At 44.7% G+C, this 26,480-nt stretch overlaps 1 protein-coding gene across 1 annotated transcript in view; it reads right to left on the bottom strand.

The window, feature by feature from the left end:
• Positions 1–26,480, bottom strand: part of SLC25A13 (solute carrier family 25 member 13) — a 133,726-nt gene that overhangs the window by 58,510 nt on the left and 48,736 nt on the right. The window contains exons 6-9 of the mRNA XM_040431237.1: positions 20,385–20,531; positions 9,972–10,110; positions 4,861–4,954; positions 4,611–4,695 (exon numbers count right to left, since the gene is read on the bottom strand). Of these exons, the coding sequence (XP_040287171.1) occupies positions 4,611–4,695; positions 4,861–4,954; positions 9,972–10,110; positions 20,385–20,531 (465 nt within the window). The remainder of the gene's footprint in view (positions 1–4,610; positions 4,696–4,860; positions 4,955–9,971; positions 10,111–20,384; positions 20,532–26,480) is intronic.

Here is a 26,480-nt window from a genome sequence, read left to right as displayed (position 1 = left end):
AGATTACCCGATCAGAGAGACCTTGTGATTTCAACATCTGGACCTAAGGATCCAGGCTGATAATTTGAGGAAACCCGGGTTTTGGTGTAAGATTGGCCCCTGGTGAAGCAGGTCTCTCCTGGATGGGAGAGGCCACGGGTTCTCTACTGATAGGTTCTTTAGGGAAGGGAACCAGCTCCTCTTCGGCCAATAAGGGGCTATTATTTTAAGGTTGTATCTTCTTGGTTGAGCTTCTGGATTATCTTGGGAAGTAGAGGCAGGGGTGGGAATGCATAACAGGGTTCGAATTCCACCGTATCGCGAGTGCGTCCAGGGATTGTCTCGTGGATTTAGGGAACAGAATGTTGGTACATTTGTGTTCTTCTTTGAGGCGAACAAGTCTATTTGAGGGGTGTCCCATCTGTCTATTAGCATCTGGAACACGTCCTGGTTCAGAGACCATTCGGTGTGGTCTATTAGCTGTCGACTGAGGTAGTCTGCTTCCACGTTTAGTGCTCCCTTCAGGTGAATCACGGAGATGGATCTTACGTGGGACTCCGCCCCAATTAAAGATCTTCCCTGCCACGAACATCAGCTTTCCTGATCTCCTCCCTCCTTGGTGAGAGAGGTAAGCTACTGTTGTAGTGTTGTCGGAAAGGACCTTCACATGCAGGCCCTCGAGTAGGTCCTCTGCTGCCTTTAATTTTTTCCAAACCGCTTTCAGCTCTCTGAAGTTGGAGGATTGAGAGTGAGTTGTTGGCGGCCAGGAACCCTGGAAATAATGATCCCCCACTTTCGCTCCCCATCCTTTTTCGCTTGCGTCTGTTAGGACTTGGATGTAGGAAGTCTTCTCCCAAGGAACTCCTAAGGACAGGTTGTTTACGCTCGTCCACCAGTCGAGGGGGCTTTTACTGTTGGAGGGATAAGCACCTTGTGATTTAAAGAATCCTGCTGCCTGTTCCAGATTCTGAGAATCCACGACTGGAGGGATCGGAAGTGTGACTGACTCCAGGGGACAGAAGGAATGCAAGACGAGAGGAGACCCAGAAGGCTCATGGCTTCCCTTATGGGACAAGACCTCCTGTTCTGAAACCGTTGGATCTTTAACTGAAGGTTTCTGATCTTGTCTGATGGGAGGAATGTATGTTGAACCCGGGAATCCAGGATGACCCCTAGAAACTGGATTGTGCTGGAAGGTAGAAAATTTGATTTCTTCAGATTCAACAACCACCCTAGATCCTGAATGAGAGACAGCAAGGTTACTAGGTCTGTTTTGAGCTGGCTCTCTGAGTTTCCAATCAGGAGAAAGTCGTCCAGGTATGGTACCATCACCAGGCCCTTGTGTCTCAGGAAGGCCACCATCTCGACCACCAGTTTCGTGAAGACTCTGGGAGCAGATGATATCCCAAAGGGAAAGGTCGTAAACTGGAAATGAAGGGTTACTCCACCGTGATCTTGAACGGCGAATCTTAAAAACGTCTGAAAATCCGGATGGATTGGGACGTGATGGTAAGCATCCCGTAGGTCTACTGTACACATCAGAGCGTTTCTCCTTATTAATGGTATCAGGGATTTTAGGGATTCCATCCTGAATTTTCGATATACTATTAACCCGTTCAGGGTCTTTAGATTTAGGATGGTGCGAAATGAACCTTCTTTCTTTTCTACCAGGAAGAGAATCGAGTAGAACCCCTGTCCTAGCTGTGTTGATGGTACCTGGATTACCACTTCCATATCTAGAACGTTCTGAATGCCCTGCAGGATCTTTTTGCATACACTGAAGGAGCTCGGGTTGGTTACAATGAAGTGGTCTGGAGGAGATGAAGAAAATTCGATCAGGTATCCGAATTTTATGATGTCCCGGACCCAAGGGTTCGGAGTAATGGACTCCCAAGGAGCCATAAAATTCTCCAATCTCCCCCAGACTTTGGCGTCATTGTTTGTCAGAAGATTTGTTCTGGGAAGAGGGAGGGGTATCTCTCCTCCTGCCCCCTTTAGGGTAGCTCCAACGCCCCGACTTTCCTTTATCCCTATAGGGCCTATTCTGGCTAGTGGGGGCACAAAAGGGATATTTTGTTTTATAGGCTAGTTCCTCCGGGAAGCCCTTTTTCTTATCCGCTGCTTTCTCTAAAATACGGTCTTATACAGGGCCGAAGACGTACTCCCCCCGAGAACGGGATGGAGCACAACTTCATCTTTGAGGTGTTATCCCCTGACCAGCATTTCATCCACAGAGCCCGGCGGGCCGCGTTGGAGAGGCCGGCGTCTTTAGCAGCGAATCGGACAGATTCTGTCGAGGAATCTGCCATGAATGCCGTGGCGGATTTTAGTAAGGGAAGGGACCTTAAGATCTCTTCTCTAGGGGTGTTGTCCCTAATATGAGACTCCAAGTCGTTCAACCACAAACCCATAGACCTTGCCACCGAGGTGGCGGCAATATTAGATTTTAGGTTAAACATAGCGGCCTCCTAAGATTTCTTTAACAGACTATCCGCCTTCCTATCCATGGGGTCGCGTAACTGGGAGGCATCCTGAAAGGGCAAGGCAGTCTTTTTATTAACTTTTGCTACTTGTACATCATTTTTAGGTGTTTCATTGAAAATTTTACATTCATTTGGATCGAACAACAGACTATTCCTGAAGGACTTGGACACCCCCACGCGTTTCTCGGGATTTGACCACTCATCAAGCACCATATCGCGTATATATTTTCATTAAATCGGGAAGACCCGGGTCTTCTTAACACAAAGTCTCCCGAACATCTTGTCCTGCACAAAGTGACCTTTTGGAGCTTCTTCCACTTCCATAGTGGCTCTGACTGCCCTTGGTAGGTCTGGCATCTCGTCCGAGGAGAAACAAAATCTTCTGTCCCAGGGTCTGGAATATGAAGCGTTTTCCGCAACCTCTTCCGAAACAGAGGAAGAAAAAGACGGCCTTCTCTGTCTTTTAGATGGAGGTAGGTCCCTGGGTAAGAAGGAGAGCTGGGATAAGGAGGATTTTACTTCCTCGGGTATCATAGATCTAAGCTTCTCAATTAAGGAAGACTGTTCTTCTCGTATAACGCTAGAGATACAATCTTTACATAATCTCTTGCGGTAATCGTCCGGAAGTCGCTTAAAACAGGATACACATTAAGCAGGCTTCCTGACTTTCTTCTGAGCCTCCTTAGGGACCTGGGGGGGACACATACATATATAGAAAACTATGTAAGCCCCAAGCCTGAAGAGTGGAGGAGGAGGATGAATGACAGGTAACCTGAAAACAGTGAAGACACAGTTAACAGGGCAATAGCGCTTTCCCCACAGGGGAACTTATGGCAGGCGGCACAGAGGGGTCTCCTGGGGAGCGGGGTTCCGCAGACATGTTGGCACACACAACGGCTGTTGCTCTGCACTTCCATGTGCTGTGCCGATGTTTTGAAGGAGACGCATCCTAAATACGTCACTTCCTCTGTCCACCGGAAGTGACGTCTGCCGCATACTTGAAGCGCTTCGGCGTGCAGCCCGGCTACAGCCATAGGAGGACCGAGGAGCAGGCTCACGTATAGTAACGGAGCGAGGCCTCCCACATCACCCCCTGCCCAGCATTAGTACAGAGACCGCAGAAGGGCAGGGGAACACCAGGTTTCCGGAAGAGTCAACATTTTTGCCATCCTGTGACTGACACAGTCAGTCTTTTGCGGTCCCAATTAAGTGAGTGGGTCCGCATCCGACCCGCAAAAAAGGGGGACCGGATGCAGACCAAAAATACGTTCTTGTGGATGAGACCTTAGGCTATTTCCCCCCTACATTGCAATGAGTTTCTTCAGAAAGAACCAGGCTATCGCAGACAATGACAGGCTCTGCCCGATCGTTCCCCCAAAGCCGCTTGAGATGCCGTGGCCACAACTCACCACGCCATCTGAGGGCTTAAATGTCTACAATCAGCGTTATCACCGATCGCAGACATTAGAACTGGGTGTCTGTAATAATGCAGAAACTTGCCGGCTTTGGCACTTCCGCCATGTCTGGAAAGGATTAAAGGGTTTTTCCAGAAATTTTATATTGATGACCTATCCTTTGGATAGCTCATCAATATCTTATCGTTGGGATAGGACTCCCCCAGCGATCAGCCATATGAAAGGACTACAGAGCATTCGGCTACATGCGGCCTCCAAAGAAAAGTAGAGACGGAAGCCGAAGTGTCGCCGCGTTTCCTATGGTCACTTCATTCTAGGGAACAGTAAAGCTCACAGACATCAAACTTCCATGACATTGTGTGACACCGCACGTAGCACAGCAGCAGGTCCGCGCCTTTGACTGGTACAGTTGACATTCCTACTCTGCATACCCTCCGGTCCGCTGTTTCAGTGTAGCTCTGGCACCAGTACAGCACAGCCACTACAGAATGGACAGAGCTGGTTACTGGGAGCAGGTCTGCAGTAACCAGTTCTGTCCACTACAGAATGGACGGAGCGGTGTAAATCCGGCACTGGAGCTAAACTGAAACAGCTGATCGGCATGGCTGTTCAGATCAGATAGTGATGGCCTATCCTGAGGATAGGCTTTCACTTCTAAAAAGCTAGAGAACTACTTTAATGTGTCATGATATATACTCCTGCTAGTAAATAAGCCGAGAACCTATAGTTTTACCTGTCTCTGAGCTTCAGCCAGGTTGTAAGGCAATGCCCCCTCCTCCAGAGGAGCGATGCGTTCGATATCTGCCATCGTCATCCGCCTGTTAATGAAAACCGCGACATTAACTTTGGAGCCTGGAGAACAATACTTTGGACATACATTATATTACACACATTTCAGATATGAACGTATAGGCAGTACAGCCACTGATTCAGGTTATTGTTTTCTCCTGGCTTATAAAACAACGCAGCAGCATCTTACTTACCCCCTCGACTCATGTAAATCGGCTAATTGGAACAATATGTCGACTTCCATGGGTGTAATTTGACCAAATTTCTGAGCAGCCAACACAAACTCCTCTATAAAAATATAAAAAGGACAGAATAGAGAGAGCACACATTAATTACAGAGCATCACAAAGAAAAAAAAAAAAAAAAAAAAAAAAACAACGAGGTACACAATGTGGAATTCTAGTCAATCTTCCAAGTCTGGTCTTGTGAAATCACATCCAGCTCCAAACCCCATTTTCCAGTTCCTTAACTGCTATAATCAACATAAAAGTAAATTACGTTTGTACATACATTACTTATCCTGTACTGATCCTCAGTTATATCCTGTATTATACTCCAGAGCTGCACTCACTATTCTGCTGGTGCAGTCACTATGTACATACATTACTTATCCCGTAGTGATCCTGAGTTACATCCTGTATTATACTCCAGAGCTGCACTCACTATTCTGCTGGTGCAGTCACTGTGTACATACATTACTTATCCTGTACTGATCCTGAGTTATATCCTGTATTATACTCCAGAGCTGCACTCACTATTCTGCTGGTGCAGTCACTGTGTACATACATTACATTACTTATCCTGTACTGATCCTGAGTTACATCCTGTATTATACTCCAGAGCTGCACTCACTATTCTGATAGTGGGCTAAAATCTCAGTGTCTGGCAATGTATTTCTTTATGTAACTGCCCTTCTATTTCAGATTTCCATTAAAGGGCATCTGTCAGCAGTTTTGTCCCTATGACACTGGCTGACCTGTTACATGTGCGCTCGGCAGCTGAAGGCATCTGTGTTGGTCCCATGTTCCTATGTGCCCGCATTACTGAGAAATATGATGTTTTATTATATGCAAATGAGCCTCTAGGAGCAACGGGGGAGGTGCCATTACACCTAGAGGCTGCCGCGTCCTCTCCACATGTTTTCACTGCCTAGCCAATCAAAGTGCAGAGGGAGTTGCAGGGAGAGCAGAGCCTCTAGGTGTAACGGCGACGCCCCCGTTGCTCCTAGAGGCTCATTTCCATATATAAAAACATCATTTTTCTCAGCAATGCGGGCACATATGAACATGGGACCAACACGGATGCCTTCAGCTGCAGAGCGTACATGTAACAGGTCAGCCAGTAAAGGGGGGGGGGGGGGGGGGGGGGGATTTACAGGGGGCCTGTCTAAGCCAGGGGTGCACAACCATTCTGTGCGGCCCCCCAACCATCTGGTAACAGACATGTATGTCTATGTCTTGAGGCTGCTGCTCACATACATTTTTATTGTATTCTCTTATTAGATGGGAATCCTGGAGGTGTAACCAGACATTTATAGTATATACTGTAAGTAAAATATGCCATTAATACAGTATTTGAGTTGGTAATACCCCTTAAAAAAAGAATTTCGGGCCTGGTCATTGGTTCAGTCTGGCAATGAGGCCCCCAAACCGTAAAGGTTGTGCACCCCTGGTCTAAGCCATATGTCTGAGTCAGATGAGTCCTACAGACGGCACTACTATATGATGATATCACCGGTATGCTGAATTATATAATAGTTTCCAAATTTTAAGGTATTTCTCAAATTCTCCATTCACATCCAAAGTTCAATTTAAAAAAAATCATCTGGATCCTTCATGGAATCTGTACACGGTCATGTGACCTAACCGCTGAGCTCCCACAATGCACTGCTCTCAAATAATAAGATCTCAATTATGTAAAACGAGATATAATAAAATTAAAAAAAGCAAAAAAGTAATATAAAGTATTAGTACGGATATGACTCCTTCAAAAGAAACCTAAAAACTCACCTCTTCAGACAAGCGTACAACCAGTGACCCTGCTGCTGCTATACCGCCATATGACCAGCTTTACCCTCACCCACTGTGTCCTCGCGGGCGGGGCCCTCGCTCCTCCTGTACCAGTTTGTAACTCGTCTTGTTCATGCTTAGTGCAATTGTCTGTATTCTCATATGTACAGCGCCATGGAATGAATGGCGCTATAATAATAAATAACAATCTGAACGGTGGATTCTTGCACATAAGTTGCTGTGAAGTGGAGTTCCCCTTTAAGTAACCAGACCATAGCTATGAAATTCTCCCTCATGAATAACACTTAGAGAGCCCAACGGGACTCTGCTACAGATGTGGTCAGGGCGGAAGAGATAGCATCGTGTTCTGGGCTTGCTGACCGGCAGCGCGCTGCTCTCCTCCCTGCGCCTTGAGGGACAGGTCGCCGTGCTGCCAATTTGGACGGAAGCCCAGTCCGTACAATCCAATCACTGCTTCAAGATATTTTTCTTTCTAAACCTCCAACCTGGCAGAAGGCGCAATGAGGTGTAAGCCTGAGCTGTACGGCAGACAGGAGAATCTCACAGTTCACCTGGATGACACCAGGGGGCGACAGCGAGGCTTTATAACGCCCCACAGTGATTTGGATATTGGGAGTTTAGATATGTCATTTAACCCTTAACAACTGACTGCAGCATCTCAGTGGTTAAACCTCTGCGTTCAGAGTTGATTCCACCCGTAAGAGCGGGTTGCCAGCTGTGTAAATTTAGTCAGCACCCGCAAGTAATGGCACGGGCACAGCTCCTAACTCTACTCCACAACTGCACTTTGCACTAACTACATTCCGGTCATGATGTCAAAGTGCCCAGCGAGAAGGGGTTAATAATAGTAATCATTTTGCTAGCCCTAGCCTTGCTAATTTCACCTCATGTAGCATTCAAAATACAGTGAGCTCCCTCTAGTGGTGGCTGCAGGTAGCAAAAGTTTTAGCATTCAGTTATCTATCTAAGGCTTCGTTCACATCAGCGTTCAGCTTTTACGTTCTCCTGCGCCGTTTAGGAGCGGGAGAACGTAAAGGACGGATTCGTCACATAACTGAGCAGAAAGGAACCTTGTCTCCACCTCAAAAATCTTCCTCTGAGAGGAAACCTAATGGACCCCATTATAGTCTATGGGGTCATTAGGTTCCGTTCGGCTCAGTTATGTGCCGAATCAGACCGTTCCGTTCTCCGGCTCCCAAACGGAGCAGGAGAACGGAAAGGCTGAACGGTGATGTGAACGAAGCCTAAGGGCTCATTCAGACGGCCGTATGAACGGGTCCGCATCCTGTTTCAGCAATTTTGAGGAACGGGTGCAGACGCATTCATTTCAATGGGGCCGCAAAGGATGTGGACAGCACACCGTGTGCTGTCCGCATCCGTGGTTCCGCGGAAAAGATAGAGCTTGTCCTATTCTAAATAGGCATTTTCTATTATGGTTGCAGCCATGTGTGGTCCGCAAATTGTTGATCCGCAAAGCACTACAGCCGGCTGAATGCTAAGCATTGCGGGTGACGCTAGGGAGGCTCATCCCTGTCCCCGCCTGTTATTGGCTGCATCCACTCCCCAAAACCTACCCCCCCCCCCCCCCACAGGGAGAATCAGCGGTCCCGAAACCAGGAGCCGCGTAGGGAGCAGGAAGCCAGGTAAGTATATTCAATTTGAGGGGCCCGGGCATATGAGGGGCATTGGTTAGTCTCGGATAACCCCTTTAACTTTCCAATCAGAAGACTCTACCATTTAGTTCCTTATGCTCAATGTTCTACTTGGGGTCAAAGTTTTCATGCACGAGTTCCGTCCTAGGGGCTCAATACTGGAAAAAAACTGATCAGTTTTATCCTAATGCATTTTGAATGGAAAGAAATCCGTTCAGGACGCATCAGGATGTCTTCAAGTTCAGTCCTTTTATGGTATTTGGACGGAGGAAAAAAAATAAAAGTATAAAAAATGGCTGCATGCTGCATTTTTCTCTCCGGCCAAAAATCCTGAACACTTGCCGGACCTTTAAAAAAGTAAAAAAATAAAAAATACCGGATCCGTTTTTCCGGATGACACCGGAGAGACTGATCCGGTATAGCAATGCATTTGTGAGACGGATCCGCATCCAGATCAGTCTACAAATGGTTTCCGTTTGCATACAGATTGCCGGAATCCAGCGACGCTAGTGTGAAAGTACCCTTAGTTGTGCTGATTAACATTATTACACGTAGAATTTATAGACCAGGTCAGGTATCTTTAAAGGGGTTTCCTGGATTTTTATATTAAAGGGTAACGGTCATGTTTTCAGGAAAAATATTTAGCATATGCATAAAGCAATCTTTAGTTTCTTCACATATCACTACTTTCCTTGAGTTTTTCCCTTAGTTACGGCTGTTTAAACATGCACAATATGAGGACCTTCTTAAGATGGCTCCTCTGCCAGTTCTCTAAGGCCAAAACTGCTTTCCCTCACTTCCCATACACACTTGCTGTAGCCAGCAGCTCCCTGCCAGCCAATCAGATTGGATTACTGAGAGACACGCCTCCTCACTCTGAAGCCTAATGCAGGCATGCAGTGTGAAGGACCGACCCTCTGTCTTCTGTTTATACTAAAAGGGAAGACCGATAAGGCATAGCAACGGTCTTTTAAGGGAGCAGTGGGAAGGGACAGGAGACATTAATGAAAGCTGTTATTATAAGGTAATTACAGATCTTTTGGCAATCATTGACAGACTAACTCAGGTATACATGCCTAGCTGTAATAAACTAGCAAAAAAATTAAATAAAAAAATATGACAGTTACCCTTTAATATTTTCAGATTAGTTCATCGATCTGATAGGTCCAATTCCCAGCACCCCCACCGATTAGCTGCTTGCAGAGAGCGGTCTCTTCAAACATCTTATTGGTGGAGGTGCCGGACCTCCACCTATCAGAACCTTCCTAGGCCGGTGACATCACTGTACATCGGTCACATGTCCTAGACGCAGCTCATTCCTGGGCGGCAAGACCAAGCACAGCCACTATACAATGGACGGCGCTGTGCTTGGTATGCTGTGGAGGCCGCAGCGCTTGCTGGAGTGCTGTAGTCTCTTCAAACAGTTGACCAGTGGGTGCGCCAGGTGTCGGACCCCCACTGATCTAATTCAAATCCAAAACAACTCCTTTCATTTTAATGTCACTGGGTGCAAATACAGCATTTTAGAAGAACATAATTGCAATACTGATATAAAGAGGTAAAAAAAATAAATAAATAACTAAAAACAAAATAAAAAATGACCACACGACAAAAAGGACTGACCTTTGGTGACCTCTATGTCTTTTTTACTGCCGGCCAAGGTACTGTAGATCTTCCTAATAAGCTCCATGTTGTTAAGCAAGGAATTAAATCCATTAAAGTAGGAGAAGCTGACCTGATGAGATATGGTACCTCCAGCAGCCTTCAACAACACAAGAGGAAAGACCAAAGAAACGCTTAAAAATTAAGAATTAAAAAAAGAACAAAAAAAACACACAAGCAAAAGATTTATGAAGACAAGAAGGCGAGCTGTCAAAGAAAATACGTCTCTCCTACTAATAAACTCCATGAAAGCCCCAGCCGAGAACCTAAACAAATACATATGGCGGTGGATTACGCCGGCTCGGCCAGCGCTGATTTACAAGGCTAAAGTTTCAATATTGCCGGGGTCAGAAATGTTTTACAAGTCGATTTATTTGGGGTAATAAATGTAGAAACATCACCATAGAACTTGTCCTTCAGGATAAAGCGCAACCAAACACCCTCTCCCCCAAAAATGCCCCAGGGCACAGAGTCGGATGGGTTAAAGGGGTTTTGCAATCACATACAATGGGGGCATATCGCTAGGATATGCCCCTATTGTCCGATAGGTGCGGGTCAACGAAAACGGAGCGGGAAAATTAATGGAGGGCACACTGTGCATGAGCAGCCACCCTCCATTCATTTCAAGAGAGCTCTGGCTTGGCTATTTCCGCCTGCCCCATATAGATATGTATGGGAGCAGGGGCCGCGCATGCGCTGTGCGCTCCCATTCACTTTTATTGGCGCAGTGCTTGGTGGTGGACGTACCCTGGGTCCTCCAGCCACAGCTCTCCCCTCTCCTTGTCCCAGATGTAGGACCCGCACCTATCAGACAATGGGGGCATATCTTAGTGATATGCCCCCATTGTATGTGATAGGCATACCCCTTTAAGGCCACTATATTTTCACTAAAGATAGTTTATTATAACCTGCTTCTTCATTAGGCGCCATTGCTTAGCCTAGGTGCAGGAGGGTTCCTGGAGTATGACACCCAGCGGTCCAGATCATCCGAAAAAATATTCTTATATTCAGCTTGAATTCAGAATCTATTAATGGTCAGCTTTGGAGGATTCCTTAAAGTGTAACTGGCATTTCACTAACCAAAAATGAAATTCCTAACATATGTGATGGTGAAAGGAAGATATTCATGAAGCTTTATTTTCCCTTTCACCCATCACAGCACGAGAGAGGATACACGCCCCCCCCCCCCCAGACAGGTTCCTTCCCTCTGGTGGTGCTTCTACGCTGACCCCTACAGTGGGCTGGATTTCTCCCCGTCGTACCCGCCGTTCCTGGGATTATATTGCGGCATCTCTGGTGCGCTGAAAGGGTCAGGCAGAGGCACAGCAAAACTCTGGAGGGAGTAGTTTGTGTGCTGGACCATCAGTGATGCGCTAGAGGCACGGACTTCCGGACCCCAGAGGGAGGAGGAGGAGCCTCCGGCAAGCGGCATGTGCCACGTGACCGCCGGCGCGCAGCATCGAGCGTGACATCATCACAGAAGCGCCTAGGAGAAGGGCGCATTGTGGATGGATAGCCGGCGCCCTAGCAGCGCTGGTGCGGTAACAGAAGCAGCATGGAGGAGGACAACACGTGGAAGAGTCTGCAGTCCCTCCAGCCTTGGTACCTCTGAGGGGGTGAGGGCTCTGGGCATAACGTTGTGTTTTTTTCTGTTGGGTTTACTTATACTAATGTGTTACAGACAAAACCTAGGAAAGTGGTGACAAAAAGGAAGAATAAAGAATGTGTTCTTTGTAAAACTGGGTTGTCATCTGAATGGGAGAAGAGGATGTGTCAGCCATGTATTGTTAAAACAGTGGCTGAGGAATCGCCACCTTTTTACAAATGTCTCCAGGCACTAGTCAAATCGGAAGTTAATTCTACCTCATCATCTAAAAAAGAATCTAGAATTAGACGACATGATCCTATACAGGAACATAATTTGTCTGATTCTGATGAAGGCGACATGCATTCCTCATTATATATCCAGTCTGATGATTCATCCCCAAACACATGAGACCGTGTTTCCCTATAGAAGAAGACACAGAGAAACTCCTAAAAGCCGTATGTTCAACCATGGGCATTGAAGAGACAAAAGAACCCAGGTCCATCATCCAGGATATTATGTTTGGGGGGGGGGGGGGGGGGCTGTAATCTAGACACCACAGCACCTTTCCGGTTCATAAAAATGTTTCAGCTTTAATCAAAGGAGAATGGAAAAAACCTTACCGAAAAGTTTACATATCTAAAAATCTCAAACGTAAATATCCCTTCAAAGAGGAAGATTGCGCCACATGGGATGAAGCACCGGGAATAGACGTGGCCATTTCTAAAGTATCTAGGAAGACTGCTCTTCCCTTCGATGATATGGGGATATTAAAGGACCCACTGGATAAAAAGGCTGATAACTTTTTAAAAGGGGCATGGGAAGCATCTACTTCATCGTTCAGACCAAGCATTGCCTCTACTTGTACGGCCCGGTCTCTGATAGTATGGCTCTCTGAATTAGAAAATCAATTAAGAAATAGATGCCCCAGGGGTAAGATTTTATCAGCATTGCCAACTATAAAGAAAAGCAGCTGATTTCTTGGCGGACGCCTCAGCTGACTCGGTTAGACTGGCGGCTAGATCTGTCTAACTTAGCCCGTAGAGCACTCTGGGTAAAAAATTGGGTGGGAGATTTCCCATCTAAAAATAAACTATGTGGGGTTCCTTGTGAAGGGGAGTACCTTTTTGGACCAACCCTAGATGATTTACTAGATAAAGCGGCCGACAAAAAGAAAAAATTCCCGGTGTTTCAGAGTTCTTTCCCCCCCAGAAATAGGTTTATCCGCCCTTTTCGTTCTTTTAGAAATAATCAAGAAGGAGACAAAAAATCCAGGGAGGACAGATTTCGGAACCAAAAGGAGAGGTAGAAATTACTTTTTTAACCAATCCCTTGGAAACAAAAAGAAACAAGACCAGCAATGATGCCAGAAGTCAGGTAGGGGGCAGATTAAAAAATGTTTTTCCTGCCTGGTCCCAGATTCCTTTAAGTTCATGGATACTAGACACCATTCACAACAGATGTAAACTAGAATTTCATCTGTCCCCGCCAGCAAGATTCTTAATTACAAAAGATCAGGCCTCGGCTCTAGGAAATTCGGCCATCGAAAATGAGGTGCTAAAATTTGTAGAAAAATCTGTCTTCGTGCCAGTAACAAAAGCGGAAGAAGGTGGTGGGGGAAGGGGGGTTTACTCTCCCCTGTTTTTAGTGAAAAAAACGGATGGGTCCTTCAGGACAATAATAAACCTACAAAAATTTAACAGGTTTTTACATATAAAGTTCAAAATGGAAACTATAAAATGTTTCATGGCAATACTCGATCTCAAAAGATGCATATCATCATGTCCAAATCTTTCCAGAGCATCAAAAATTCCTAAGAGTCGCAGTGAGACTAGGGGGTCACCTTCGACACTTTCAGTTCCAGACTCTCCCGTTTGGCCTGTCCATAGCTCCAAGAGTATTTACGAAAATAATTGCAGAAATGGCAGCTCACATAAAAAAGGGAAAAAGATTTTCTCTTCATACCATATCTGGGCGATTTTCTGATAATAGGGGGAACAGAAGAAGCTTGCAGAACTGCAGTATTGACAGTATCAGAAATTCTGAGCAAGTTGGGCTGGATTTTGAATCTGGAAAAGTCAAGACCAGATCCTACCAGAAGACTTTTCTGGGACTGATATTACATTCCTCCTGCCAGAAATGTTTTTTACCACAGGAAATAGTTATTCTTGTCCAGAAAAAAAAATCAAAAATCAAAAGATCTGATCATGAACCCTGTGATCACAATGAGGAAGGGAATGTCTATTTTGGAGTCCCTCACAACATGCATTCCGGCAGTAAGATGGGCGCAACTCCACTCGATGGTTCTCCAGTGGGAAATCCTGTTATTCTGGGAGAACGACTCCCTAGAGGCAAAAATAAGATCATCAGACCTTACTCTTTAGAGCTTGAGGTGGTGGATGGAGGAGAAAAATCGGATTCAAGGGGTTCCATGGAAGCTAGAAGACCTGGTATGTCTAACTACAGGCACAAGCCTCTGGGGATGGGGTGCTCATATCCTATCGTTGGAGCGATATCCAGGAAAGAGTATCCTCCAACCTAAAAGAACTAGTTGCGGAACGCCTTGCAATGACCTCTGTCCTCCCAAAAATAAGAGGAAAAGATCTCAGAGTCATGACAGACAACAAGACCGTAGTCTCGTATCTGAACAACGAGGGGGGCACATGGTGCAAAACTCTGATGCAGGAAGCCCAGAAAATCCTCCTATTAGCAGAAAAGAAGTGCGCCTCGATCTCTGCAGTACATGCAGACTGAGTAGTTTTACGGAAAATCAGGGAAGATGGGACAAGGGTTGTGCTCATTGCCCCATTTTGGCCAAGAAGATCTTGGTTCACGTGGCTCTGAATCATGTCAATCTCGGATCCCTGGATTCTTCCAGAGAACTGGAATCTATTGAGCCAAGACCCAGTTTTTCACCCCGGCATAAAAAATCTCCATTTAACTGCCTGAAACTTAAAAGGTACTTGTTAGGTAAGAAGGGATTCTCTGACGCCCTGATCTCTACCCTTCTTAAGAGTAGGAAAAAAGTGACGGTGGCTATTTATGCTAGGGTTTGGCAAAAATTCCTAGACTTTGCTCTGATCCAGATTAATGACATCCCCTCTTCTGCTCCTATTCATCTAATTTTAGCGTTCCTTCAGAAAGGACTGGATTTAGGGCTAGCAAGTAGTACTTTGAAGGTACACGTTTCGGCTCTGTCAGCTTTGTTTAATCAGGACATAGCAGGGATCCGATGGGTGTCCAGGTTCTTTTCAGCAGTAGCCAGATCCACCTCAACAACTTCCAGTAGACGACCTTCTTGGGATTTAAACCTAGTGTTAAAGGCTTTAACTCAACCTCCATTTGAGCCTTTAGAGACCATCTCCATTAAATGTCTCACCTTGAAGTCTTGCCTTCTAATAGCCTTAACATCTGCTCGCAGTATTAATGAGATTCAGGCCATCTCCATTAATCCTCCATAAACCACTATTTTAGATTTCCAAAAGTTGTTTCCAAATGTAATAGGTCTCAGGAGATTGTTCTCCCTACGCTGTTCAGTAACACTGGGTCAGAAAAAGAAAAATCTCTTCACTGCCTAGACGTTAGAAGGACCTTGATTAATTACCTATCTCGCAATAGAGATTGGCGCAGATCTCCTTCACTCTTTACACTCTTCCAAGGAGTGAATAGGGGAAAGGCGGCCACAAAAAGTTCTATAGCTAGGTGGATTGTGTCTGCTATATCTTTTTCTTATCTTGCTTCTGGGTTGTCTCCTCCGGTGGGTCTTAAGGCACATTCTACCAGGGCAGTTGCTACTTCCTGGGAGGAAAAATTCTCTGTTCCCATAGAGGATATTTGCAGAGCGGCTACCTGGTCTTCTCCTTAAACTTTTTTCAAACACTATCTGCTTGATTTGAATTCCTCTCCTTCGGGGTCGTCCTTTGGGGAAAAGGTGCTTCTTTCTACTCTCCCACCCTGATTTTTCCACTAGTAAATCTCTTGTGGTGCTGTCATGGGCGAAAGGGAAAAGTGATGATTACTTATTTGATTTTCCAGAGCCCATGACAGCACCCTTCTATTCCCTTCCTATTGGGTTCTCTTGAATCTCTTATTCACATGGGTGTTGCATAAAAAACATAAATAATTATGATTAATCATCTAACACTATGTTGGCGGACTTCCTCTGATGCTTGGATATCACACTGAATTAGGAGGAGAGTGTCTGCCCCGTTTATTCTGCAGGTTTCCTGTCTGTGGGGCGGATCCTCTTTCTCGTGGTGCTGTCATGGGCTCTGGAAAATGAAATTACCGGTAAGTAATCATCATTTTTTCAATTAATTTTACCTTTCTGATGTCTGCATTCAGCCCTTAGCAACCCCATTTCTCTGTGCCTCTATTTCAGCATCTTCCTAAGATGGCCTCTGCTGCACTTCCTGTGGTGATGTTTGCCATGTCCTTGGAGGCCATCCTGCATTTCCCTCACTTCCCATAAGCCCTCGCTGTCCTCACATGAACTAGCAGGAACAATCAGAATGCAGATAACCTCCCCCACTACCCCAGAGCAGTGTGTATCCTCTCACGTACAGCTAACTAGAGACAAGCCCTGCAATTACATGAAATCAGTAAGCACTTGTTATAGCCTCTTAGTCACATTAAAAGGTTTTTTGGAGGGTGTATATATAGTCTATTAAATAACTTATTAATTTATTTTTAGGGGGAAAGAAAAAAAAATTAAATTTTTACATTATTTAATGGAATTTTTTTATGGCATTCACTGTGTGGTAAAAATAACCATTTTACTATGTTGGTCACTATATTGATGATAAAGTCACACACATTTCCATATATTTTTCTCAACTTCTGCAGCCTGTCAGCTCTGCAGCTGCTCCCTCATTCTCCTCCACACTGACAGGGAGGGGAGGGGGGCGGCTGCTTTAGCTGCTCATATCTCTGGTTTGACATTTTAAGCTTTCAGACAATACCAGAATGACAGCAATATGTTCAGTACAGAGGAAGATATCACTGATAGAAAATCGGGATGCTGTGAATAAAGCTAAAAATGAAAGTAAAAGCAGGTTTTACCCATGATTATTCCTAACTCCATTTTTAACAGTGATTTCTCCACTGTTGCTTGGACTTGTAAAGCCTGGAATGTCAGCTTTCAAACAAGATCAGTTGTATGTTTCTAGCTGCTACCATTCAGGAGATATCCCCATCTTAAGCAGCCCTCCCCCTCCACTTTCTGCCCGAGCCCAGGCACTCAGGGCTGTGCTCCTCCTCCCAGTGCTCTCCCAGTCTCTTGTTTATAATACAGAGGAGACGGCTGCACATGACAACGCTGTGGAAAAAAAACTGCAGAATAGGAAAGTAGCACACATTTCTTGGAGTTATTATCAAGTAAAACTGAAAATGATTACATTTTAAAGCACAAAAGCATTTATACAGCAGGGTATAAAAAAAATGAAACGGCAGTTACACTTTAAAAGGTGCTTTCCCGGGAATTAAGAAAATGAAAATACTTAAATTATACTTTATTATAAATATATTCCCAAATACCTTTCATTAGTTATAATGCCTTGTTTTGTCTGGGGAGCAATCATTAGAAGTAAAATGGCCGTTGTCCTATTAGTACACACAAAACCTGTCATAATCATACAGCAGCACAAGTTATTTCTCAACACGTTATTTCTCTGTTCGTCAGGGATTAGGATCCTGAATACAGGTGATAAGATCTTCAGCTGAATCCCTGTAGGAATGGAGTTCATGAGGAGACATGGAGTATAGAGAGGACGGACAGGACAGATTGTGGTAATGGAGACTGCATACAAGAGCTGCTGCTCATTATCCACATCCCCCACCTCCTCTCTGTACTTCATGTCTCCTCCTGGACTCCATTACTACAAAGATTCTGCTGAAGATCTCATCAGCTGTATTCAGGATCATAATCCCTGACAAGCAGAGCAGAGAGGAGGATGAGGCAGCTCTTTGGCTCACTGCTCTGACGTAACTTGTCCTGCTGTGTGATTAGGACAGGTTGTTTGTGTACTAAAAGGACAGAGGCCATTTTATTTCCCCTGATTGCTCCCCAGACAAGAAGAGCCATTATAACTAATGAAAGGTATTTGGGAATATATTTATAATAAAGTAATATTCAAGTATTTTTATTTTCCCAATTCCTGGAGAACCTCTTTAAAAGGGGCATATGGAAGTAAGGGGGGGGAGGGGGGGTCCTCTGACCATGACCCTCCCATTAACTATATATAGTAAAGAGCTATTGCAAGCACTCTTCATAACATTATAGGGATCCACAGTGGACAACTCCTGGAACTTAAAAGGGGTTTTCAGCTTTGAACAATTCCTATTTGTTAGATAGGTCCCTTGACCAGAAGCTGATCATCAAGTTTCCTTCTGCCAGGACCTGAAGTGACCAGTTTAGAACTGTATGTGCAAACCTGACAGTAAGGATACTTTCACACTTGCGTTTTTCTTTTCCGGCACAGAGTTCCGTCAAAAGGGCTCAATGCCGGAAAAGAACTGAAAATACTGCAATGCCGGATCCGTCCTCCCGGTCTGCACATGCGCAGACCGAAAAATAAAAATAAAAAGGTGAAGAAAATAAATGCCGGATCCGTTTTGCCGGATGACACCGGATCACCGTTTTTGCCGGATGACACCGGAAAGACGGATCCGGCATTTCAATGCATTTGTCTTACAAATGCCATCAGTTGGCATACGTTTCGGCAACGGAACTGCTTGCCGGATCACTCTGCCGCAAGTGTGAAAGTAGCTTAAGTCTTCTGTTTCCCTGCAGCGCCACCACAGGGGAAATGAAGCATTACAAAATGTCCAATGAAATCAGTGGGTTGCCTGTGTAATACAGGAACAGGACAGGTCCTCCAAAGCAAGAGACTTTCTTTGTAACCGCTTTCCACTCTGACCAACGGAGCACGATCCTGAACAGAGGAACCCCACTATTAAAGGGGCATTCCACTTACACAGAATAGGGGATAGCTACTAGATCACCGTACCACTGGGACCCCCACACCGAAACAAACAGAGCTGGCGGTTGGGCATGCTCACTAACTTGGCTATCTCCAGAACTCCTACAGAAATGAAAAGAGCAGCTGCGTGCATGCCTGACCGGCCGCTCCTTTGTTTTGGTGGGCTCCCGTTCTCGTGATCAGTGGGGGTCCCAGGAGTAGGACCCCACCCAATCTAATCGTTATCCCCTATTCTGTGGATAGGATACAACTTAATATAACCGTAATACCCCTTTAATGAAGAATCGCATAATAGGGTGAATGGAAATGTTTTGGGAAAGTGGACAGACCCTTTATAAGACAGTTATCCGAGAGCAGAATTTTTTTTTTACTTTTTTGCTCAGTCTCAGGAGCACAGATACATGACGTGGTCAAGTGACCAGATACATGACGTGGTCAAGTGACCAGATACATGACGTGGTCAAGTGACCAGATACATGACGTGGTCAAGTGACCAGATACATGACGTGGTCAAGTGACCAGATACATGACGTGGTCAAGTGACCAGATACATGACGTGGTCAAGTGACCAGATACATGACGTGGTCAAGTGACCAGATACATGACGTGGTCAAGTGACCAGATACATGACGTGGTCAAGTGACCAGATACATGACGTGGTCAAGTGACCAGATACATGACGTGGTCAAGTGACCAGATACATGACGTGGTCAAGTGACCAGATACATGACGTGGTCAAGTGACCAGATACATGACGTGGTCAAGTGACCAGATACATGACGTGGTCAAGTGACCAGATACATGACGTGGTCAAGTGACCAGATACATGACATGGTCAAGTTGAATCGAGTTGCACTGCAATACCGAACACAGTCCATGCACATGAAGTGGCGCTCTTTCTGGACAAAAGAACCATTTAGGCTCCATTCAGACGTCCGTATGAATGGTCCAGATCCATTCCGCAATCATGCAGAATGGGTGCGGACCCATTCATTTTTAATAGGGCCGGAAAAGATGCGGACAGCACACAATATGCTGTCTGCATCCACACTTCCGGTTCGTGGCTCCGCAAAAAAATAGAACAAGTCCTATTCTTGTCCGCAATAGCGGACAAGAATAGGCATTTTCTATTATAGTGCCTGCCATGTGCACATGGCCGGTGTCAGTGCAAAACACTTGCGGACGTGTGAATGGACCCTTATTCTAATCTCCTGCGACTAGTTAAACGTGACCTAAAGGGCATACAAGTTATCCTTCATTACAAACCGGCACAGCTCATTCCTCAGATCATCGTCTGCTGTTTTGCCGGATCTCTTACAGAGGACTGGTGATACCACAGGTTCTCTGCGTAAATAAGGCCTTGGATCTGCCCACAGATGATAGTTTCTGGTTCGCCGATATCCATTTGGGTCTTCAGCCCCTATGCAGACCTATCCGTCAACATAGCTACAGACTACCGACAAACCGTGGGTTGTCTGATCCTGCAGTCAAGCTTGCCAACTTACATCAATAGCAAGAAACAGGGGATCGCAACGGCAGGATAAGACTACAAAGGGTTGGTCTAAAGTCTAACTATGGCAACACAGAGTGCACAGGGGCCCAGGATCCAAACAGAACGACATTTAAGAATAAGATGGAATTCGCTGTAAAAAAAACAACAACATTATCTATCTGTGGATTTGCTGATTTTTTTCCCCCTTCATTTTAGATACACTGGTGCAGTAAAAAAAGTAGGCTTTGCTTTCTCTAATTTTTATATCTACAGAGTCCATGAAGTAATGTGAATGACGTTTGGACAGATTTACTTACAGCCACTAAGCACTGCTCCACGAATGGTGTCAAGACATGTGGGCGGATGGTCACCATGATGTCCCTAAAGTCCATGGCATTGATCGTCCCAGTGTGGTCTGTGTCACGTTGGACAAAGGCTTGTCGTGCATGCTCCAGTTGTATTTCCTACAATTAAAAAAAAAAAAAAAAGACAGTGGTGTCACGAAAACTGCCTGCCAGGATCGTGGCACCAAGGTATGTGACTAGAATGGTGCAAAAGTGGGAGGCCAAGGACGTAGAGAGCCACGTAGCATTTCTACGGGACACGGTTTTCTGTAACAGTTCAGTAATGCAGAATGTTTCATAACTGATGCCGGATTAACCTCCTCACAGTCACACTAAAATTGGAAAAACCCTCCCAAAAATATCACTTTTTTTATTGTAGATTTTTAATGCGTGTCTGCAGTAAAACAAGTCATGGGACACAATTGCATTTTTAACCCCTTAGTGACAATTTAGCCTTAAGGACCAATAACATTTTCCCCCTTCGTGTTCCAGCAGTCATAACTTTTTAATTTTTTCTTCTAAATTCTTTTTTATTAGTTGTAGGTTTTTAGGAACCATTTTGGGGTGTATATATATATATATATATATATATATATATATATATATATATATATATATATATATATATATATATATATCGTATTAAATAACTTTTCTTATTTTTTGAGGGATAGATAAAAAAAATACAGCAATTGTAACATTATTGTGTGGAATTTCTTTACGGCGTTCAAGGTGTGGTATAAATAATATAACTTTATTATGTCAATCACTGCAATGATGATAATATTAATATTTTTTCTTCTCTCCTGTGTAGGCTGTCTGCAACTGCTCCCCCTCCTGCAGAGCTTTGCTTTAGCTGGGGGGAAGCTGCTTTAGCTGCTCATATCTCTGGATAGGTAGCTGCTAGAGATATGGGCTTTGTATTCTTTGAAAGTTGGCATTCCAATTATGACAGCAATATCTTCACTACATGGGAAGATATCACTGTTAGAAATCGGGATGCAGTGAATGCATCTGAATGTGAAAGTAAAAGCAGGTTTTATCCCCGATTATTCCCGAATTGATTTCTAACAGTGATATCTCCTGCTTATCTTGGGCTAATGCTGTCATTTTGGCCTTATATGAAAGCCTAAAATGCACATTTTCAAACAAGACCAGTGTCTCTAGATGCTACGAATCAGGAGACATGAGCAGCTAAAGGAGCCCTCCCCCCCCTTCCCCTTCTGCCTGAGCGGGGCACTGGCAGAACAGTTAAGTGCTTTTTCTACAGCCCGAGCTGAGCTTGGGGGGAAAATGTTATGTGGTTAAAGGACTTTTCCAGGAGTTAAATATTGATGGTCTATCCTCAGGACAAGGTCATCAATATCTGAACAGTGGGGGTCCGCCTTCCGGCACCCCCTCCAATCGCCTGTTTGAAGAGGCACTTTAGTGAGAGCTGTGGCCTCTTCATATACCAGCGATGTCACGTTCATTGATCACATGGACTATTTACTGCTCAGTCCAATTCAAGTGAATGGGCCTAAGATGCAGTACCAAGCAGAACGACTATACAATGTACGGCGCTGCAGCCATGGCCTCTGCAAACAACTGATCAGAGGGGGCGCTTGGAGTCGGACCATAGCTTTATCCGATATGGATGATCTATCCTGAGGACAAGCCATCAATACTGAACTCCCAGAAAACCCTTTTAAAACTAATGCTTCGGATAATATGCAGCAGGTGTCTAAAGGCAGGGCTGCATCAAGGAGCTTCAGGGAATTCCAAGCAGTATACTTAAATTACAATGCTCTTTTAATTCCAGTTTAAAGTGACTTAAAGGGGTTTTCCCATCAAAGCGAGTGACTGCATGCCACCAGCTAACCAGTGGGGGTGCAACCACTGGGAGCCCCATCAATTGCTAGAATGAAAGGGTCACAGTACTGGAATGCCGCTGATCTTTCTGCCACCCTCAGGCTTGTGCAGGTACTACAACTGACTTTCTGCATATGCTGTAAAAAGGAAGATCCTGAAGGTGCCTCTGTTCCTTTATTCTCTTCATCTGTTGGGTCCCTTTGGCTGTATCTAAGGCATATCTAAGGGATACGTCGCTAAATACAAAGATGGGGATTTAAAAAAAACACGCAAAAGGAACAGGTTACCGGCATGTTTACAAGTACGCTGATTAGTCAACCATCTAGGGAACACTAAAATGTACCCTTCTGTCTTTACGGTCTTCTCTTGTTTTCTGGAGAATCAAATGTCAGATTATCTCCTTAATAACTGCCAATATGCCTTTCTGCAGTGGTCATTAAATTTTTTTTTTTTTTTTTTTTTAAGATAGAAAGTCATCCCCTATGGACTGGATGGATAAGTGGGGGGAGGGTCTGACCGCTGGCATCATGAGAACAGGGCTCCAAATGAATGGAGCGGCAGTTAAGCATGTGCATCACCGCTCCATACATTCTCTGTGGGAGGGATGGAAATAGTGGCGGGTGGTCCAACCGAATGAATGGAGCGGCAGCGTGCTTGCTTTATTTATATGTAGATGAAGGAGCCCCTTTTTTGTGACTCCCAGATGTTGGATAGGGGACAAGTTTCTATCTTGGCCCAGCCCCTTTAAGAGGGCCTTTAGGTGACGTTTATGGACTGTACAACAAAGCCTCCAGATTGACAGACATGCTCAGCGCTCTGGCTTTCATGTGGCCGCACATCTATCAGGAAATAGGACGTTCCCACTTCCCTCCTCGGGAGTCCTGACCACAGCGCGCTGCAAGGAGGAAATGTTACTGCTGCTGATGCAACGTGCCGGCTTCTTGCTGGCGGTGACTTTTAAGCTTTCCAGCTGATGGAACAGCGTACGGAAGGAGAACATAAAATGCATTTGGATGCCCATCTGGTCCAGGTTAGGAGCGACATGAAAAGAAAGTGAAGTTAAACGAGCGTCTCCACGTACACTCCGGTTCCAGCTGCCGCAGGTCTAGACATCGTAACGAGAGCATAACTCATGCACAGCAGATTCCTGGACCGGCACTGGGGGCTTCGCTTTAAGTGACACATCTTGAAGAAGCCTGCACAATCCATTCATCCTTCTAAATGTCGGACAGAAGGAAGTTGTGAAACAGAGGGAAAAGGAAAAATAAGATGCTCTGCGGCACAAGCAATAAATTATGTTTAACTGGGTGAGGATCGCCTGCTGAGCTGCCTGTTACAGTGGGAACGTACAGCGGGAAATTTTATATGTGTGTATGTGTATATATTTATATACAGTACAGACCAAAAGTTTGGACACACCTCATTCAAAGAGTTTTCTTTATTTTCAGGACTATAAAGGCATCAAAACTATGAATTAACACATGTGGAATTATATACATAACAAACAAGTGTGAAACAACTGAAAATATGTCATATTCTAGGTTCTTCAAAGTAGCCACCTTTTGCTTTGATTACTGCTTTGCACACTCTTGGCATTCTCTTGATGAGCTTCAAGAGGTAGTCCCCTGAAATGGTCTTCCAACAGTCTTGAAGGAGTTCCCAGAGATGCTTAGCACTTGTTGGCCCTTTTGCCTTCACTCTGCGGTCCAGCTCACCCCAAACCATCTCGATTGGGTTCAGGTCCGGTGACTGTGGAGGCCAGGTCATCTGGCGCAGCACCCCATCACTCTCCTTCATGGGCAAATAGCCCTTACTTTCAAAGTTTTCCCAATTTTTCGGCTGACTGACTGACCTTTATTTCTTAAAGTAATGATGGCCACTCGTTTTTCTTTACTTAGCTGCTTTTTTCTTGCCATAATACAAATTCTAACAGTCTATTCAGTAGGACTATCAGCTGTGTATCCACCTGACTTCTCCTCAACGCCACTGATGGTCCCAACCCCATTTATAAGGCAAGAAATCCCACTTATTAAACCTGACAGGGCACACCTGTGAAGTGAAAACCATTTCAGGGGACTACCTCTTGAAGCTCATCAAGAGAATGCCAAGAGTGTGCAAAGCAGTAATCAAAGCAAAAGGTGGCTACTTTGAAGTACCTAGAATATGACATATTTTCAGTTGTTTCACACTTGTTTGTTTGTATATAATTCCACATGTGTTAATTCATAGTTTTGATGCCTTCATAGTCATGAAAATAAAGAAAACTCTTTGAATGAGAAGGTGAGTCCAAACTTTTAGTCTGTACTGTATATATATATATATATATATATATATATATATATATATATTTATTTTCCTCCACACTAGCAGAAAGTGAAAAAGAACTCTTAAAGGGGTATTCTCATCTCAGACACTGATGACAAGGCTATGCCATCAAATGTTGGATACAAACAGGTCCCAGAGGAAGGACCCGCTCCTATCTCCAAAATGGAACCCCTGAAGGGAAGGAGAGCGCACTGTGCAAGTGTAGCTGTCCTCCAGTCATTTCTATGGGAGTTCGGTTATTTCCAGCAGTCCCATAGTGCTGTGCACGTACAGTGCGATCTCTACTCACTTCTATAGGACTTCCAAAAATAGCTGATCATGCTCGCTCGCCCACATTTTGGAACTCCTATAGAAATGAATAAAGAGTGCAGCACATGCGGGCTCAGTAATGGAGATAGGAGTGGGTCCCAGAGGTGTGACTCGCACCTATCTGACATAGGTCGCTAGGATATGCCATCAATCATCAATGTCTGAGATGGCCCAACCCCTTTAACTTCAATAATTCTATAGCTTCAAAAAAAATTGATTTATTTCAGATTTTTTTTTACAATTCTAGTTAAAATGCTTGGCAGTTATATAAGGTTACATTAAAAAAATTACTGTGTTTGACCATTTTAGGGGTGGGGTTAGCATTACAACAGTATTTGATGAGGGTCTATTTTTGGGGAAGGGGATATTTTATGTGTGTATTTTTTTTAAATTTAACTTTTTTTTTTATTACTACTTTTTTTATTTAATTTTTTTTGCTTTCCCTCAAAAGTCAAAAAAAGACCTCCTTGCAAGATGCCCCATGTCTGTATTGTAGACCACAAACAGCAGGTCTGCAATATATGGGCACAGGCCGTGTGCACTCTGTATCACGGATGTGCACCCACTGACTGAATGGGTCCACATCCTCAAGATACAGAGCGGTGGCACAGATCGGAAGCACTACGAAGCGCCTCCGTGGGATTTTGGCCCGTGCCTTCGCACTGCAAAATAAATCGAACGTCCTATTGTTTAGCGGGCGGACTGTCTCTTGTGGATCGTGGACCCAGTCAAGTCAATGGGTCCACATCCGCAAACAGTGTGCACATGGACGTTGCCCGTGCATTGCAGACCGCAGTTTGCGCCCCACAGCAGGGGGCACGGGGCACACACATTCGTGTGCATGAGTCCTAACCCTGCTACTTAGTACAAAGGCAGAACCTGCCTTCATCACTGTACACTATCGTTTGCCATTGACGGTTTCATCAGAGTTCGGAGGAGGGCTGGAGAGCGCCTACTGCCATTATACATACTGTGGAGACACACTGGACCAACACCAGGTGTCATAGTGTGGGGCGCCATTAGCTGCCATGGCCGTTCCCATCTGGTATTTGTGGAGGGACCATTGACCAGTCTTCTGTATATCCATGACATCATGGAACCAGTCCTACTGCCATTTTTGTAACGAGAAGTGGTGTCCAACAAGATAATGCTGCCACACACTGCCTGTGCTACACAATGTGCTCTTCAGGTTCTCCAGAATGCCAGAGGGGCCACCTGTATCTCCAGCAAGGGGAGACGACACCCAGTCTTATTGAGACCTCAACATACACCCTGCTGCAGAACCCAAAATAAAGGTGACGCCACCTTGGTTGTGTGATCACTGACCCAGCACCAGGTGCAGTTCATACTTTGTCAATCTTAATTCAATCACATAAAGTTTTCCAAGTGTTCAGTACATACACTGCCTTGGAGGGAAAGCATACAAAAATAAAAATGTTTAATAATTAAATAAATATAAAAAAAAAAAAGCACATAAAATATTCCCTTCCCAAAAAAAAAACATCCCCCATCAAATACTGTTATAACACTAGCCTAAGGAAACACTATATAATTACCAAAAATTTCACTAGAATGTAAAACGAT

The sequence above is a fragment of the Bufo bufo genome, chromosome 5, assembly GCF_905171765.1.
Source record: "Bufo bufo chromosome 5, aBufBuf1.1, whole genome shotgun sequence".
NCBI classification, from domain to species: Eukaryota; Metazoa; Chordata; class Amphibia; order Anura; family Bufonidae; genus Bufo; species Bufo bufo.
This window is presented reverse-complemented; position numbering and strand designations above follow the sequence as displayed.